The following is a 15,603-nucleotide window of genomic DNA, read 5'->3' as shown; positions in this document are numbered from 1 at the left end:
CGAAAGTTACCCAGCATTTGCTCATCTTGGGTTGAGGGAAAACCCCGCAAAAAACCTCAACCAGGTAACTTGCCCCAACCGGGAATCGAACCCGGGCCACCTGGTTTTGCGGCCAGACGCACTGACCGTTACTCCACAGGTGTGGACGCCACTGGTGTAGTCATATGTTTTTTCTAAATAAGTTACAACATTGCTGTAAAAGTATTTTCTTAAAAAAAAAAAAAAAGGCATTTATTGTTTTATTTTTATTTATACACGCTTTAACATCTCTCACATACCACGTGTTTAGGATCTGTGGATATACAAGGAGGCTGCTACTGTTGGATTCCTGTTTCTATTGTGTGTTGTAGATGGCTTGTGTTCATGTAATTCACTTTAGATTTTTTTATTAATGTTTAAGATATTTGTGACTAAGGCAGTGATGCATCATGATATGTAAATTTTAAATCTGGCATTTACCTTTGTGACTGAGGGAAACCATGTCAGATTGGCTAGCTACGAGTTTGAACCAGAGACTTCCTGAATGCAAGTCGGTGCATTTATGTTTAGAGACAGAAAAAGGCAAAGAAAACTGCAGTATCGCAATCCTTACTTATTTACAAATGGTTTTTAAGGAACCCGCAGGTTCATTGCTGCCCTCACATAAGCCCACCATCGGTCCCTGTCATGTGCAAGATTAATCCAGTCTCTATCATCATATCCCCATGATTAAATTCGTGCACTTTCGTTTTCGAGTTTGAAATAGTATAAACGAAGTGAAAGAAGCAACTGATCTCTAATGATGACACAAATTCCACTTGGAAAAGGATTTAAACTTGTGTTTCCAGAATGGAGGAACTTAGACATGTAATAGTGCACCTTTAAAAAAATTATTCTAGTAATATATATTGTTGTAAATCAACAGCCATTACAAATTCTAGTGAACAGTGTGTTATATAATGAATATTTGCTGATAAAAACAGCTGAAGAAGGCGTTAATAAATTTTAAAATCCACCTTATAGGAATGTAAGACTTTTTATACTGAAACAAAGCAGAAAATGTTGCCATACATTTATGTAATTGGCCAATTAATTAAAAGTGCATACAAATTTATGTACATGAACATTCACGGTTTCAAAATTCATAAATTTTTTATCACTATACAAAAGCAATAACTACTATTTTTAAATTACCGGTATGTGGGAGAAAAAATCTTAAATTACACACATAAATACCACACACACACATATCATTCACCCACACATCAAATAGTTGTACAATTGGTCTGACATTACATACAAAAATAGAGTTACTATGATGTCACTTCTTCAGTTGCACCCTCAAATTCCAATTTGACATCTTCTGGGAGTCCTTCAACATCAACTTCAGACTCGGGCGCATTCAGCATATTTAGTGTCACTTCTGAAGACTTACTCATCATGCTCTGTTGTGGTGCTTGTGTGGCTTGAACAGTCTGAATTTGCCGCACTGGAAGTCCAGCATCTTCAAATGCCTTTTTCTTCAGTGTCGTTCTGATTTGTGAACTGAAAATAAAACCAGAATGTCATAATATAATCAATAGTAACCTTGCATTACCTGAGATAATGACTCATACAGAGACAGAAGTAAACATTTAAATTCCATCCCAATTTCTCTCCTCCACAAAAAACATATAGTTCAAATTAAATCAGGTTAGGTTAGATGTTAATATTTGAGGAGAAAAATTCGCTCTGGCGCTGGGGATCGAACCTGGGTCCTTGGTTCTACATACCAAATGCTCTCACCATTGAGCTACGCCGAAGTCCAATCCACAGCACCGGATCGAACATCCCTCCTCCAGTGTTTTTTTCCCTTAGTGGCCTGACTCCAAGTTGGGCATGTATGTTGATATTTTATTCAAGTCGACTGCCATTATACAAGGTACGCACTCAGTTGAGTGATATGATGGCCAGGATACCATAGTAAAGTGCATAGTAATCTGTACAGAAATATGCACTGTTGCTAGAAGAATTTACTAAAGATTATTATTTTTGGTCCTACAGAATATACTAGGGTTGGAAAAAAAGTAATGGCAACAGTTCGATATTTCTGACATGGCTTTATTCACAGGGGTACAACATTTACGTACCTTCTATATAGTTGCCCCCCTTATTTATTACCTTTTGCCAAATGTTTGGAAGGCGTCATACACCATCAGCACGTCCATCTTTGTTGATGTTCCGTATTGACCGCCCTAAAGCACGGATAAGTTCATCTCTGGTATTGTACCGGGTCCCTCGCAGTGGTTCTTTCACTTCGGTGAAAAGATTGTAATCGAATGGATCATATCGGGTGAGTACGGTGGATGTTCCAGTAGTCCGCGTTTTCTCTCTGCCTTGGAGGTACAGCATGGTGCAGTATTATCCCATCAATGTCATATGCCACAATGAACATCTCCTTCACAGCACTTTGTGTATGGCGCACTTTCTTTGGACGAGGAGAACCGGGATGCTTCCATTCATTTGATTGGCGTTTCAAGTTTGGTTCATATGAGCGAGTCCAGGTTTCGTCCATAGCGACGATTCGTCCAAGAAAGTCGTCACCTTCCCTTTGGTACCAGTGCAACAAGGCCTTCCCGGAACACTTTAACCCATCGTGCAACTGTGCGATATGGCAACGCTGCATCGCCACATGCTTCACATAGTCCCTGAAAACATTCTTGTGCACTATGACCTCGTGCCATTTCAATTTTGATCCAGGAACGTTGCTCTAGTTTTGTAAGGATGGTCTTAGGGCGCTCGCACTATCCCTATGAAAGTGAACGTTCTACACACTGCAGTAGATTGATGGAGTACTGTCGCCGCTGGCTGCACTAACTTATCTAACAGTCCTTGTTCATGTCCACACAGCTGGCAGTTCTCGAACGCACCATCATCACGTGACAGCAGTGTTGCCATTACTTTTTATCCAACCTATGTATATCTGTTACGGTAACAATTAATATTTGGAGTCAGGCCGCTAAGGGAAAAAAACACTGGAGGAGGGGAGTTCGATCCGGCGCTGTGGATTGGACTTTGGCGTAGCTCAATGGTGAGAGCGCTTGATACATAGAACCAAGGACCTTGGTTCGATCTCCGGCGACAGAGCGAATTTTTCTCCTCAAATATTAATTGTTATCATAACAGATATATATTCTGTAGGACCAAAAATAATAATCTTTAGTAAATAGGTTAGATGTGGTTAGGAGTTTATGTAAATTTACACATTCAAGTGAAAAAGAAATGCTGCTGCTAAATGATCTTATGTAGATAATAAAGCCCTTTAATCAGTTACAACGGTCGAACAGAAATTTTTATCATAAGTCAGATGTAAATTATTCATTATGGAATAAAATTAATTACATAGAAAGAAAGTCTTTTATTACTTATTCTTTTACAAGTAACTTATTACTAGCATTTAACAATGTTACATGCCAGTGCGACTTTCGTAGATAAACGTTATTTAATGTCACAGCATTTCACACAAAACGCCCTTTGTTGGACAGTAAAACCATTTTATTAGCAGTTTCTGAATGCATCGCCAAAGTTACAAATCACACATTAAAAACTCCCAAGCCTATCACTTTGCATGACAGCAAAATACAGTCAACTCTGGATATAGTGAACTATGTTATAGTGAACCTAAATCGTTGGTCCCAACCTACATACAACAAAAAGTACATTAATATTTTTGTTTATAGTGAACCTTCGCTTTGGTTATAGTGTACCTTGTATCCTGAAAAATTCTTATTTGAAGTCAGACCTAAACCGTTGGTCCTGACCTGCATACAATAAAAAGTACATTAATATTTTCGTTTATAGTGAACCTTCACTTCGGTTATAGTGTACCTTGTATCCTGAAAAATTCTTATTTGAAGTCAGACCTTCTTGTATAAAACTGAAAGAATGTGGTGAGAACAACATTCTAAGTTTCTTACTCCTTTAGTGAAAGGACAAAGGTAGGCTTAGTGATTCCCAGACAATGAGCTGTACTGTAAATCCAGACAACACGTGACGATCGTGCCTCACTCCACCGTCAAAGGGTTAACATTCTTTCTCAGGCACTCTACTCTACTGTTATTTCTAATCCTCCACCGTCAAAGGGTTTCGTTCTCAGAAACATTTCTATTATGACGGATAGCATCAAAACAACAGAAAATGAAATTGCCTTCATTTATTAAAAGGGAACGGACATTATGTCCAGAGCATAATCAATCAATCAATCTTCTTAATGTATCCAGCTGTTTGCTGACAACATAAAGTCCACTATAGTCCACTATAGTCCACTGTAGTCTATTCAGTTGTTTTTCACGAGAAATGAGGGGTATTTTGATCGGCGTTCATTATAGATGCCTGTTGCTAGTAGCCAGAGTTGGGGTGTAGTCAATATATACTGCAGGGCTGTGTCTTCTGCAATTGGTACTGATGATTTTAAATTTACTTCTTTTGTGGTTTATGGATGGACAGTATAGAAGAATGTGTTTCAGATCTTCATCATGATTATTACACCACAGACAAGTAGGATTATCAGAAATGTGAAATCGGTGTAGGTACAATTGTGTGACAATGTGACCTGTTGTGGCTCTTGTTAAAAATGTTTAAACATGTTTGGGCAAGTTTTTGTACATTTCCAGGTCATTTGGTTTTTTTTTTGTACAGACTGTAAAATTTTTCCTTTGTCAGAAAAGAGCCAATTGTTGATCCATAGGTTTGTAAAATGAGACTTTACTGAAGCAAAAGCACTGGATAGAGATAACACTTGAAGAGGTCTTGGTTGCAAATATGTTGCCTGTTTTGCAATATTATCGACTTTATCGTTTCCAGCTATACTACAATGACTAGGTATCCATTGAAATGTTATTTCTTTCGGAGTTTTTTTTTAGTTTACTTACTTATGTCTGAATTTGAATTCTATGTGCGTATACATTTGGTACATATTTAATTACTTACTTACTTACAAATGGCTTTTAAGAAACCTGAAGGTTCATTTCCGCCCTCACATAAGCCCGCCAGCGGTCCCTATCCTGTGCAAGATTAATCCAGTCTCTATCATCATATCCCACCTCCCTCAAATCCATTTTAATATTATCCTCCCATCTACGTCTCGGCCTCCCTAAAGGTCTTTTCCCTCCGGTCTCCCAACTAACACTCTATATGCATTTCTGGATTCGTCCATATGTGCTACATGCCCTGCCCATCTCAAACGTCTGGATTTAATGTTCCTAATTATGTCAGGTGAACAATACAATGCGTGCAGTTCTGTGTTGTGTAACTTTCTCCATTCTCCTGTAACTTCATCCTGCTTAGCCCCAAATATTTTCCTAAGCACCTTATTCTTAAACACCCTTAACCTATGTTCCTCTCTCAGAGTGAGAGTCCAAGTACATATTTAATTATAGCTTAAAAAACTATAAACCTCACATTTATTTGAATAATCAAGAAATTTAGTACCATCCAACTCCTAAAATTCTAGGATTAATTTTTTATGAAAAACTTTTATGCAAAACACATTTAACCAATGTTGCTTCGCAGTGTCTACCACAATTAAATCTTTTGAAGATCATAGCTAATAAGGAATGGGGATCAGATATCATGACAATGCGTCTGTTTTATAATGCTTATATACGATCAAAATTGACCTATGGATGTGAAATATGAGGAGGAGCATCAGCAACTCATCTACAAAAAATTTCTGTTCTTCAAAACTCAACCTTAAGATTATGCTTAGGAGTACCAAAAACCACATCAACTGTTGCCCTAGAAATTGAATGTAATGTTCAACCAATCAGACACCATGTATCACAAAGATACGGTAATAAGAATGTATAAAATTTTACAATGATTGCATTTGTATACTTTCAATTTCTGAATACAAATAATAATTTAAATCATTTCGATTTAAGCAGTTTCATTTTAACCAAAATTATTGGCAATATTACATGTAAAATTAAATAAGAACACGTGGACATATCTATGGCTAGTGGTCATCAGCACTCGCTGAAATGTGCAACGGGTACGCGGTGCTGTCCCCTGTGCACCGTTGTTCAGCAGGGAGAAATAGAGAACATACCCGCTAGCAGCTACGCAGTGCACCCTAGTGCACTGCGTTTTCAGCGGGTAAGAGATGCTAGCCCCAGCATGCTCTGTGCTGACGACCCCTGCCTTAGGCTATTCTTTTCTGTCCTCAGATGTTACTGCTGATTGAACATCTTTGTATATCCCTCTCTTGCTTCTTGGAGATGGCATATATGTTTCCTACACGTGTAGTAAATTTATACTACACAGTTAAGAAAAACAAAATACTGAGTAGGTTTACTGCTACATTTTTGAAGTTAGCTTTCACATATTAAAACTAAATTTATAACTAATCTGTTTTAGTGCATTATTTTCTGATCATGTTACAGTAGTAGTCCACACCACAAATCTGAAATACTCAGTAGTATTTTTACATCATCAAGATTCATAAACATGCAGAGCAAATTGCATATTTGTACAAAATGTAATTTAAAAAATCTAAAATAACTGTATTAATTTAAACTTACTACAGACTAATTTTAGAAGGTGATTTCAAGAATATTTCAATTGATATTCCAAAGATTTTGCTTATTGATAGAATCACAATTTACAAGCCAGCAACTATAGATTAATGCAATGGAAAGAAAGATTAATGCACTGTAGATACATTGAAGAATTTAAATTGAACCCATTCTCTGCAATACAAGGATTAAATGGACGAGCAAGTTAAAAAAAGAAACAGCTCAAAATTTGAAGTTTTGAGATAACATTTTAAAGAGTCATGTTGCTGTGAAAAATCCAATTAACACACTCTCATTTCAAATAGTACATATAAAACATCATTAACAGAATTTGGAGTAATTTCAACAATCCTTTGATTTTTCACAGCAACATAAAACTTTAAAATGCAGGTGTCTCTAAACTTTAAATTTTTAATTGTTTCCTTTTGAACTGGGCTATCGAAATATCAAATTAGGCCTACACATAAAATTATATTGCTTTACTGCATTCATGCCCTTTGTCAATAAATAAATCAAATTTCAACTAAAATTTATTCTATTAATGATGAAGACTCAGATTCAAATCTGATCTTTACACTTTTTCTAATAAATGAATAATCTCTGGACAAACATACTATTCATTATTGAAGCGTTTCATAAAGAAAGGGCATCAGTCACATTTTTTTCGAAATTGAGTTAACATTGAATTTCCCATCTTGAATGCTCAACTCATCATTTTATCAAGAAAAGAAACCAGTCCAACATTTCTTTCATTGTGATATTATGTTCGGAATGTGAGCGTTTTGTAAAGGAAGAGGCATCGATCCGGACAGTTTTTATTCATTTCCCACAACTTAGCTAAACTGGACTGAAGCCCTTTCTTTATGAAGCGATTCAAAGATACTTAACACACAAAAAGTAAAAACTGAAACATGAAGAAACTGAGGCTTCGATATGCAGTTCAAATGAAAACTAATGTTCCATTCTTTCTTTTCATAAATACTGTAGATAAAAATATTAATTTTTCTCTTCTCTTACGAAAATAAACAGATGTTTTCAAACTTACACAGTTCTCCCTTTGATGTGTTCACTTATTTTGCTGAGATCTTCTCCAAAATTTTTTACTGCTTGACGAAGCATTTCAATTTCTTCATCAGTCCACTTTCTGCCTCCAAAATGATGTAAAGAAAAACAAAAAAATATATAGATATTACTAAAATTTTACATAGTGATGAAACTATTACTACAGTGAAAAACTTTCATTTACGGACATCGAAGGGATGTAACAATCTGTCCGCATCTGGAAGGTGTCCTTAATTGGGAGGGAGGCTCCCCAATCTAACAGTAAATTTATAATATGCATTATGTATCCCTTCGCGCTTTAAATGAAATGTATTACTGTAGTTTAATTCTAAATACAGTCTACTGCACTACAATAAACTCTTTGCAACTTTGAAGTACAGTAGATAAGACCGAAAAAGGAAAATACAGTACTGTGCAAAGCAATTTTATTCTAGTTCTACAGTTATGCAGTACTGTAATTTACAGTTTTCAAATTAACCTTTATGTTCAGGTGCCATGTCTCTCGAAACAGTACAACTGATTGAACTGAAAAGAATAATCCTATTAACCCTATCATGTGTCGAATACAATTTCATGATCGCAGAAACCTTGGACCCATCAGACAGGTTAAATTTTATGATTTTGTTTATCTATCCGCTTCCAGCTAACAAGAGGTAGCCTGCTGGGCTAGTAGTAACCTACGAGACCCTTATTGTCTTCTTTCATGTTAAAGAAACTAAATTTTACATTTTTGTAACACATTATGTCTTGAAATCCAAGTTTTGTTCATAGTCAGGAGGTAAAGAAAGTTTTACGACTGTGAAACAGCTGTCCGTGTATGAGAGTGTCCGTAAACGAGAGTTAAATTCATCATTATTTCTATATTATTCCAGTTGGAACATTAAAATCTGTCCGTATATGAGGAGTGTCCATATCTTGGGGGTGTCCGTAAGGAGAGGTTTCACTGTACTACAAAAAAAAAATAAAATTTCACTATCATAAAAATATAATACCAAATTTCGTAAATTTCAGTACATATAACTGATATATGTCTAAACAAAACTGAGAAATCAATATAAAACAATACAACAAAGTTGAAGCATAAAATTAAGTTTCGTAAATTAGGAAAAAGTACCTAGTTAATAAACTGTTCTTCGCTGAAGTAAAATCGAAACTGTTTAATTATTTAATTACCGGTACCTTCTGCATTCAGTATGTAAGTGTTATGTCTTTGTACATATTACAATTTGATGTGCAATGCTTTTGAAATTATGAATTTTTTATTTATATCAGAAAATATTTAAAGTCATGCAGTCCCTCTAAGTCCTGTTCACACAAATGAAGGAGCGTCGTAGATTTCACACTGGCCAGGAGATAATGGGGACTATTTTTTTTTTCTTAAAAGGCGAGATTTTGCTTATTACAAGTAAAAAAGACCTGAGAGAATGACCATGTCTACATGTCTCAGCAGGGAAGAATTACAGTATAAACCCACTTATCCGAGATAATTGGAACCAAGAATACCTCGGATAAAAATAAACTCGGATATGGCAAACGTGCAGGAAATTGTGGTTTTAGGTTAGAAATGGTTGCTACTGATGTAATGAAAATCTTTAATTAATTCAACTTGTCTTATTACTTACTTACTTACAAATGGCTTTTAAGGAACCCGAAGGTTCATTGCCGCCCTCACATAAGCCTGCCATCGGTCCCTATCCTGTGCAAGATTAATCCAGTCTCTATCATCATATCCCACCTCCCTCAAATCCATTTTAATATTATCCTCCCATCTACGTCTCGGCCTCCCTAAAGGTCTTTTTCCCTCCGGTCTCCCAACTAACACTCTATATGCATTTCTGGATTCGCCCATATGTGCTACATGCCCTGCCCATCTCAAACGTCTGGATTTAATGTTCCTAATTATGTCAGGTGAAGAATACAATGCGTGCAGTTCTGCGTTGTGTAACTTATTGTAGGGATACGTAACAAGCTGTTTTTTTATGGTGATGGGTTGTTAGCCCTTCGCCCAACCCCCAAGCTGGAGGACCACCCCTTATCAGCTGTCCATGACTGCTTATTCAATATATTCGCAGCTACCCTCCATATCTGGAGGCTGTCTCCTCTAACCACAACCTGAGGACGCGCCATGCTGTGGTGATCAACTTGTCTTATAAAAATGGGAATTGTATGTAGCCTACAGTACTTAATAAAGTAGTCTCTAATAACTTTTTTTAAATCCAGTTAAACTTTCTTTGCAAAAAAGTCCTGTATTGTTTGTTGTTTGAGCTTGTTACCCCTCTTGCCCGCAGCTATGTTGCATCACAGCCTCAACCAATGATATTGTTTTGTGTGTTGCAGAGGTTACTGCCTTTTCTTTGGATTCCTTGATAATATTCCAAAAGTTTCTATCTTTTGCAGGTGCAAACTATGTTCCATCCTCAGGTTTTTAAGGGCTACAGTGTAAGTTTCATTATTCCTGCTGGTAGTTAATGAGTCGCATTTTGCACATGCGTCAGAGCATGGGAAACCACTCTCTGTAGAAGACACACCTGATCACTCGTTTGCTTGCCATGTTGCCTTTAACTAATAAATAACTTACTGATTGGGTTCAAATTTTTGAAGATAAGTACCACATTTTTTCAATAGACAAATCCAATGACGGGTAATAGCGCTTGATATTGTCAAAGCATGAATAATGTGACTTCCTGCAAGGGAAAGAAAGTATATTATGGACATCGATCCGTTTTCTGATTTCATCTGAGATTTTGAAATGATTCTTGTGTACACCCCTCTTGTCTACTGGGCTGGTACCGGTAATGTTTTGTGCTAAATGTGTGTAAGTCACCTGAGTACTTTGTCAGGAAAGTCAAATAATGAGCAGAATGTGACAAGACAAACAACATATTCGTTATCACCACTGCAAGAAGAGAACAAGTCCATATTGTAAGAATGTTATTATTTATAGATACTTGTTATTAACATTTTTCTCTTGAACATACAAATAACTTAAGGTATGGTCACACGTCGCTACTTTTGCAGCGATGCAGTACAAAAAACTGCGCAACTCTCGTACTGCGACATGTGAACAACGGGTGCAACCCAAAAAGTAGCGGCTGCCGAACCTGCTCCTCGCTACTTTTTCATGCTGCGTGCAGCTTAAAAGTAGCAAGGTGTGAACAGGGTTCTCAGGGTTGCAGCCGCAGCATTTTTGATATCGGCTTTGTTGAAACTTTTGCTGCAGTTGCGACCAGTGTTGCCACCCATATGTGCCAATGATACTTTTATTGTTTGGATGTATTTTAATGTTACATGTGATTAAAATAAATTATTTGTAACAGTTATTAAATGTGCAACACAGTCTGAGCATATTTGCTGACAATATAATTCACTTTTTTAATTTTCTGTAGCGTAGTTTCAAACAGGAGGGTTGCCAACATTGATTACGTGAATATGCTGTTGGTTATCATTTAAGTATATAGGCATTTTTAAAAGCTTTATAGTAAAAATAATGCCAATTTCTGAATACTAGTTAGGACAGAAAAGCAAATAATAGATAAGTAAGCTTTCGCATGAGTTTCTTAATAATGCGAACATAACCACAAAATGTATATTGAGAAGTCAACACGGAGATGGAAACCTGCAGCATGACTGCGGCTGCAAAAGTAGCGCCTTGTGTGTGAACAGACAGACTCGCAATCTCCAGTTGCAACTTTTGCTGCACTCAGGTTGCGCAGCACGAAAAGTAGTGTGCAGTGCGCTACTTTTGGCTTACGTGTGAACATGAAATGCAACTTTTGCAGCTGCAGTACAAAAGTTGCGCAGCAAAGTAGCGACGTGTGACTGTACCTTTACTACTATTAGTACCTTCTATAATATGGAATTGTTAGTTCTAGACTTAAGATTATCTGTTCTACGCTGATGTTGTTTTACCTTTATAGGCTGTATCATATGACACAAATTTGAGTCTTGTAGCGATTTATAAGCATACATTTCATTGCATCAGCAAACTTCTGTACTTACCGAATAGGCTACCTGTTGATGATTGCCAAATACAAGACAAACTCAAGAAAACGCACAATGAGCTCACAATACAACTGGTGGCTGTATCAGTATTGTATAACAAACATCATATCATTGACAACGCATAAAAACTCGTTATGCTTCCAAAGAAAGAAACACACTACACTAATGACTCATAAGTCGCAAGTATTGATATCTTAAAAATGGACAATGGGATTTAATGCTTTTTGTACTATCCAATGAGTAAATCCTAGAAATGCATGAAGTCGTCAATAACTCATTTTCTCGAAAAGCCTGACTCATGCTCTTTTTCGACTGCACCCTTGAATTGATTGTGAATCATCCCAAAGTCACTGTCATATTATAACAGGCCTGCAGAACTCGATAAGTAGGGGAAATATGACGTCAGCCTCACTCCACTTCTATTGGGGATGATCGACTTCCGCGTAGAGTTATTTACTTTCTCTGGCCGATCAGTGGCGGGATGTAATTTTCAAAAAGGATTGTAATAAATTCATTGTTTTTATAATGCGTTATCTCGTTTCAAGGTTTACAATTATGCTAGATTTCCTGTCGGTAGTTTCTTTGAGATTTCTTTGCACCTAACCTGTTTTAGATTTTCGAAAACTTTCCTATCATCACCTAAGGAAACATAAATTTATAACATTTAAGTAATGAACCTTGAAAGTCACTATTAATTTCAATTCACAATGAACACAACAAGTGACGTCCCTAATTTTACAATATATAAATAAATAATCAATATACAGTTCGTAATAATGAACTTACCCGAAGTTTGTGCATTCCATAATTCTTAATATGTACTTTGTTGAATGTGGTTTAATATTGAAATGACGAGTAGAAATAAATTGGATTGGACACAGTAAACAAGCAATTATTTCGTCTTCAACAACAAACTAACCATATTCCCATTCCTTTGGAAGTAGTATTCCTTCACGAGTTTAGATTTTGCCATGTTCCAGTTCTCTTTAAACTGCAGTACGCATATTATTTGTTTGTTTGTTTGTTTATTTACTTACTTATTTAGGCCTACTTATTTACTTACTTAATTACTTATTTATTTATTTACTTATTTACTTTATACTTATTTACTTACATACTTTTTATTTATTTATTCATTCATTTATTTATTTGGCTGGAGTGTGTTACAATGTTGAATGACAGCATTGACATCCGGTCATATAGCTATCACTCACTTATCAACGTACAATTTATTTATCGTCATATTATTAGTAAAACCAGTTAAGACCAGTATTACAAGTTTTGTAAAAGCAGGAATTAAAACTTTATTAATGCACGAAAAATCATAATAAATTCTTCAAATAAAGTAATTTGTGTGTTGCCTGCATGCACATTTCGGACTTATTTCATTTTAGTAGAATACAGAGAACGGAAAGACAAGTCGGAGACTGTACTTAACTTATTTTACACAAAAAGTGGATTTAATCGACTTTATTAGTAACAGGATGATATATACATAGCGAGACCTTCTTACATTATATGCACATAAACATTTTAAAATTTATTTTACATATATTTTAATTGATTTATTTCCCTCATTCATTTTTCTCTTACTTTCTAAAGGTATGTTCGTAAGAATTTTATTATCTGTTCATTTGTAATTCTTGATAGCGTATTGTATACCTGCCGCCGCGAGATGCAGCCGAGCGTAACTAGAACATCACGACTGCACTGGTAGAAAAGGTGGGTGGGGTAAGAAAGGAGAGGTAAGCAGTCACTCTGAGGAGCTACAGTTCTGCAGGTCTGTATTATAACAAAATGGACAGGCAGGTGACAACCTGTCTATGTCAATTGACAGAACAAATCTGGAACAGATCTTGGTATGCTGAAATCGAACTGGTATCTTCCAAAATGTTATTCTTATTCTACTATACTCACCCAGCTGGGGAATCAGCAGTGGGGTGGAGCTGCATTGTCAATTCACCCAATTTATTGAAGGCTGCACCAGCTGCAGTGAAGATTTCACCAACCTAAAACAGAGACAGTACGGAATTTAAATCTCATGATTTCAAGAAAGATAGTGCAGCCCAATGAAGTCAAAACTGTAGACATGCTTATTTTCATTTATCAAAATGAAAAGTTGTTACTAACATGCCTTTATTGAAATGGATGCTGTTAATAATCCATATAATTAATCTATTAATAAGTCAATTTTATCAGAAAGTACAGTATATGGATAAAATTCCAGAATTTTGGGAAAATTTCAGTACCGGTACATGGATTCCTCACTGACAATTATATCTTGAAATACTAAAAGAGCAGATTTGTCTGCGTTCGTTAAATGCGCATCATCTGCTCACGAAAAAGCACTTTTCAGTGCCAATAATATATTTTGTGTGCACAAGGTTGGAATTTTGAAGTAAGAAGGAAAGGAAGGAATCCGTGTTCTGAGATTTATCCCATCAGGCAAAGCACTTTTCGGATAAATTTCAGAACACGGATTCCTTCCTTTCTCTTTCACTTCAAATTTCCAACCTTGTGCACACAAAATAAATTATTGGCACTGACAAGTGTCTTTTCGTAAGCATGATGATGAGCATTTCACAAACACAGACAAATCTGCTCTTTTTAGTATTTTAAGATACAGTCGATGAGGAATCCGTATATTTGCACAAAGTTGGAATTTTAGAGAAAGAGGGCAGGTAGGTAACCGTGTTCCAAAGTTTATCCTGTTAAATCTTATTTCAGTGATTTCATGCGTGCTACGAAGTGGTTACCCGTATTTAACCAACATAACACACATTATATTGCAAACTTTCATACTGTGCGTTCATAACCTAATTCGAACTGACGTGTCTGTCGTAATTTGCCTAATGTATCTGTTTATAACATACTCAAATATTAGGCATGTCTAAATAAAATAATCTCCTACCCTTTGAGTACCGATACCTATACTGTTACGAAACTAACGGCTGTAATATTAGGGTATTGAAATAAAATGTTAAAATACCTTGCTAGCAGAATTCATCATTAATCAGTACTTTTACGATAACCGCAATTATCATTAACGGTTAACACTGCAGTATCTTTATTCCAACTTAAAACGTGTTATATAATAATTAAGCCAGTCAATCAACAATTAATAATAAATAACCGATTATCACCAATAAAACCAACAAACACATACACAACAATCATGGCGGGAATGTTGTCACCAGGGTAGCCAACATTACATATTAAATAATCTATGAACTCTGCTCGCTGAGACATGCCAACATTTCGGTCAGTGTTGTTTGACGGAGGGAAAAATCCCGCAAAACGGGAATTTTATGTATGGCGCGGTATGGCAGGAGTTTTCACAATAAAGGATCGAAATCGGGATTTTTAGTATCAAGACATTCTATACGTTTCAACGAGCTAGAATTCTATACCTGTTTTTTTTTTTTTTTTTGAAAGATAGGACATGACAGGAGGGTTGCGATCAGAAAAACAACTGAATGTCACATAGCATGGTAGGCCTGTTGCTATGGTAACAACGGTTGAGTTGCCAAACTTACAGTTCGCAAGTGGCGAGTACTTAATAGCTCTCTTCGGGACATTTAGGCTATTGTGCACACAATGTTAGCATTGGTACGTTTCGTCTTGGATTCTCTGTCGATTTTTGTATTGTTTTCTTACCTTCGCGTCAATTGTCAGTGAATGTTTTAACGTCAGCCATCTTAACGACAATTGCTAGCTTCCATCACTTGGCAACCGAGTTAGAAAGGGCTTCTCTATCTATCTCGTTGGTGGCAACATGGAACTATAGTTCCAAGCTCGGCCGCTTAACTGTCATGCTTATAACGTCTTTGGTCATGCCCAACGAGTTAGAAAGAGAAGACTCTTTCTGACTCGTTGGTCATGCCCCATTAAAAAAAAAAAACAAGTACAACTAGTTTACAAGAATGGATATAAATGATATAAATGAATGGATATAAATGATATATCAAAGACGTTGTACGGCGTACACGCCTGCCATCTGTTGCAC

The 15,603-nt window shown here is 36.2% G+C and overlaps 1 protein-coding gene across 4 annotated transcripts in view; it reads right to left on the bottom strand.

The window, feature by feature from the left end:
• The window catches only part of LOC138710891 (chromatin complexes subunit BAP18), a 28,259-nt gene extending 12,928 nt beyond the window's left edge, over positions 1-15,331 (bottom strand). The window contains exons 1-4 of one of the 4 annotated variants that reach the window (XM_069842076.1): positions 14,587-14,796; positions 13,515-13,606; positions 7,579-7,677; positions 1,280-1,524 (exon numbers count right to left, since the gene is read on the bottom strand). In XM_069842076.1, coding sequence (XP_069698177.1) covers positions 1,293-1,524; positions 7,579-7,677; positions 13,515-13,606; positions 14,587-14,607 — 444 coding nt within the window. In that variant the 5' untranslated portion in view covers positions 14,608-14,796 and the 3' untranslated portion in view covers positions 1,280-1,292. Of the gene's footprint in view, positions 1-213; positions 1,525-7,578; positions 7,678-13,514; positions 13,607-14,586; positions 14,856-15,254 lie in introns of those variants that run through there. The other 3 variants (XM_069842077.1, XM_069842078.1, XM_069842075.1) reach the window with 3 other exon arrangements.
• Positions 15,332-15,603: the final 272 nt, after the last annotated feature.

This window comes from Periplaneta americana, chromosome 12, assembly GCF_040183065.1.
Source record: "Periplaneta americana isolate PAMFEO1 chromosome 12, P.americana_PAMFEO1_priV1, whole genome shotgun sequence".
NCBI lineage: Eukaryota > Metazoa > Arthropoda > Insecta > Blattodea > Blattidae > Periplaneta > Periplaneta americana.
Note: the sequence above shows the minus strand (reverse complement) of the source record. Positions and strands in the feature narration are given on the sequence as shown.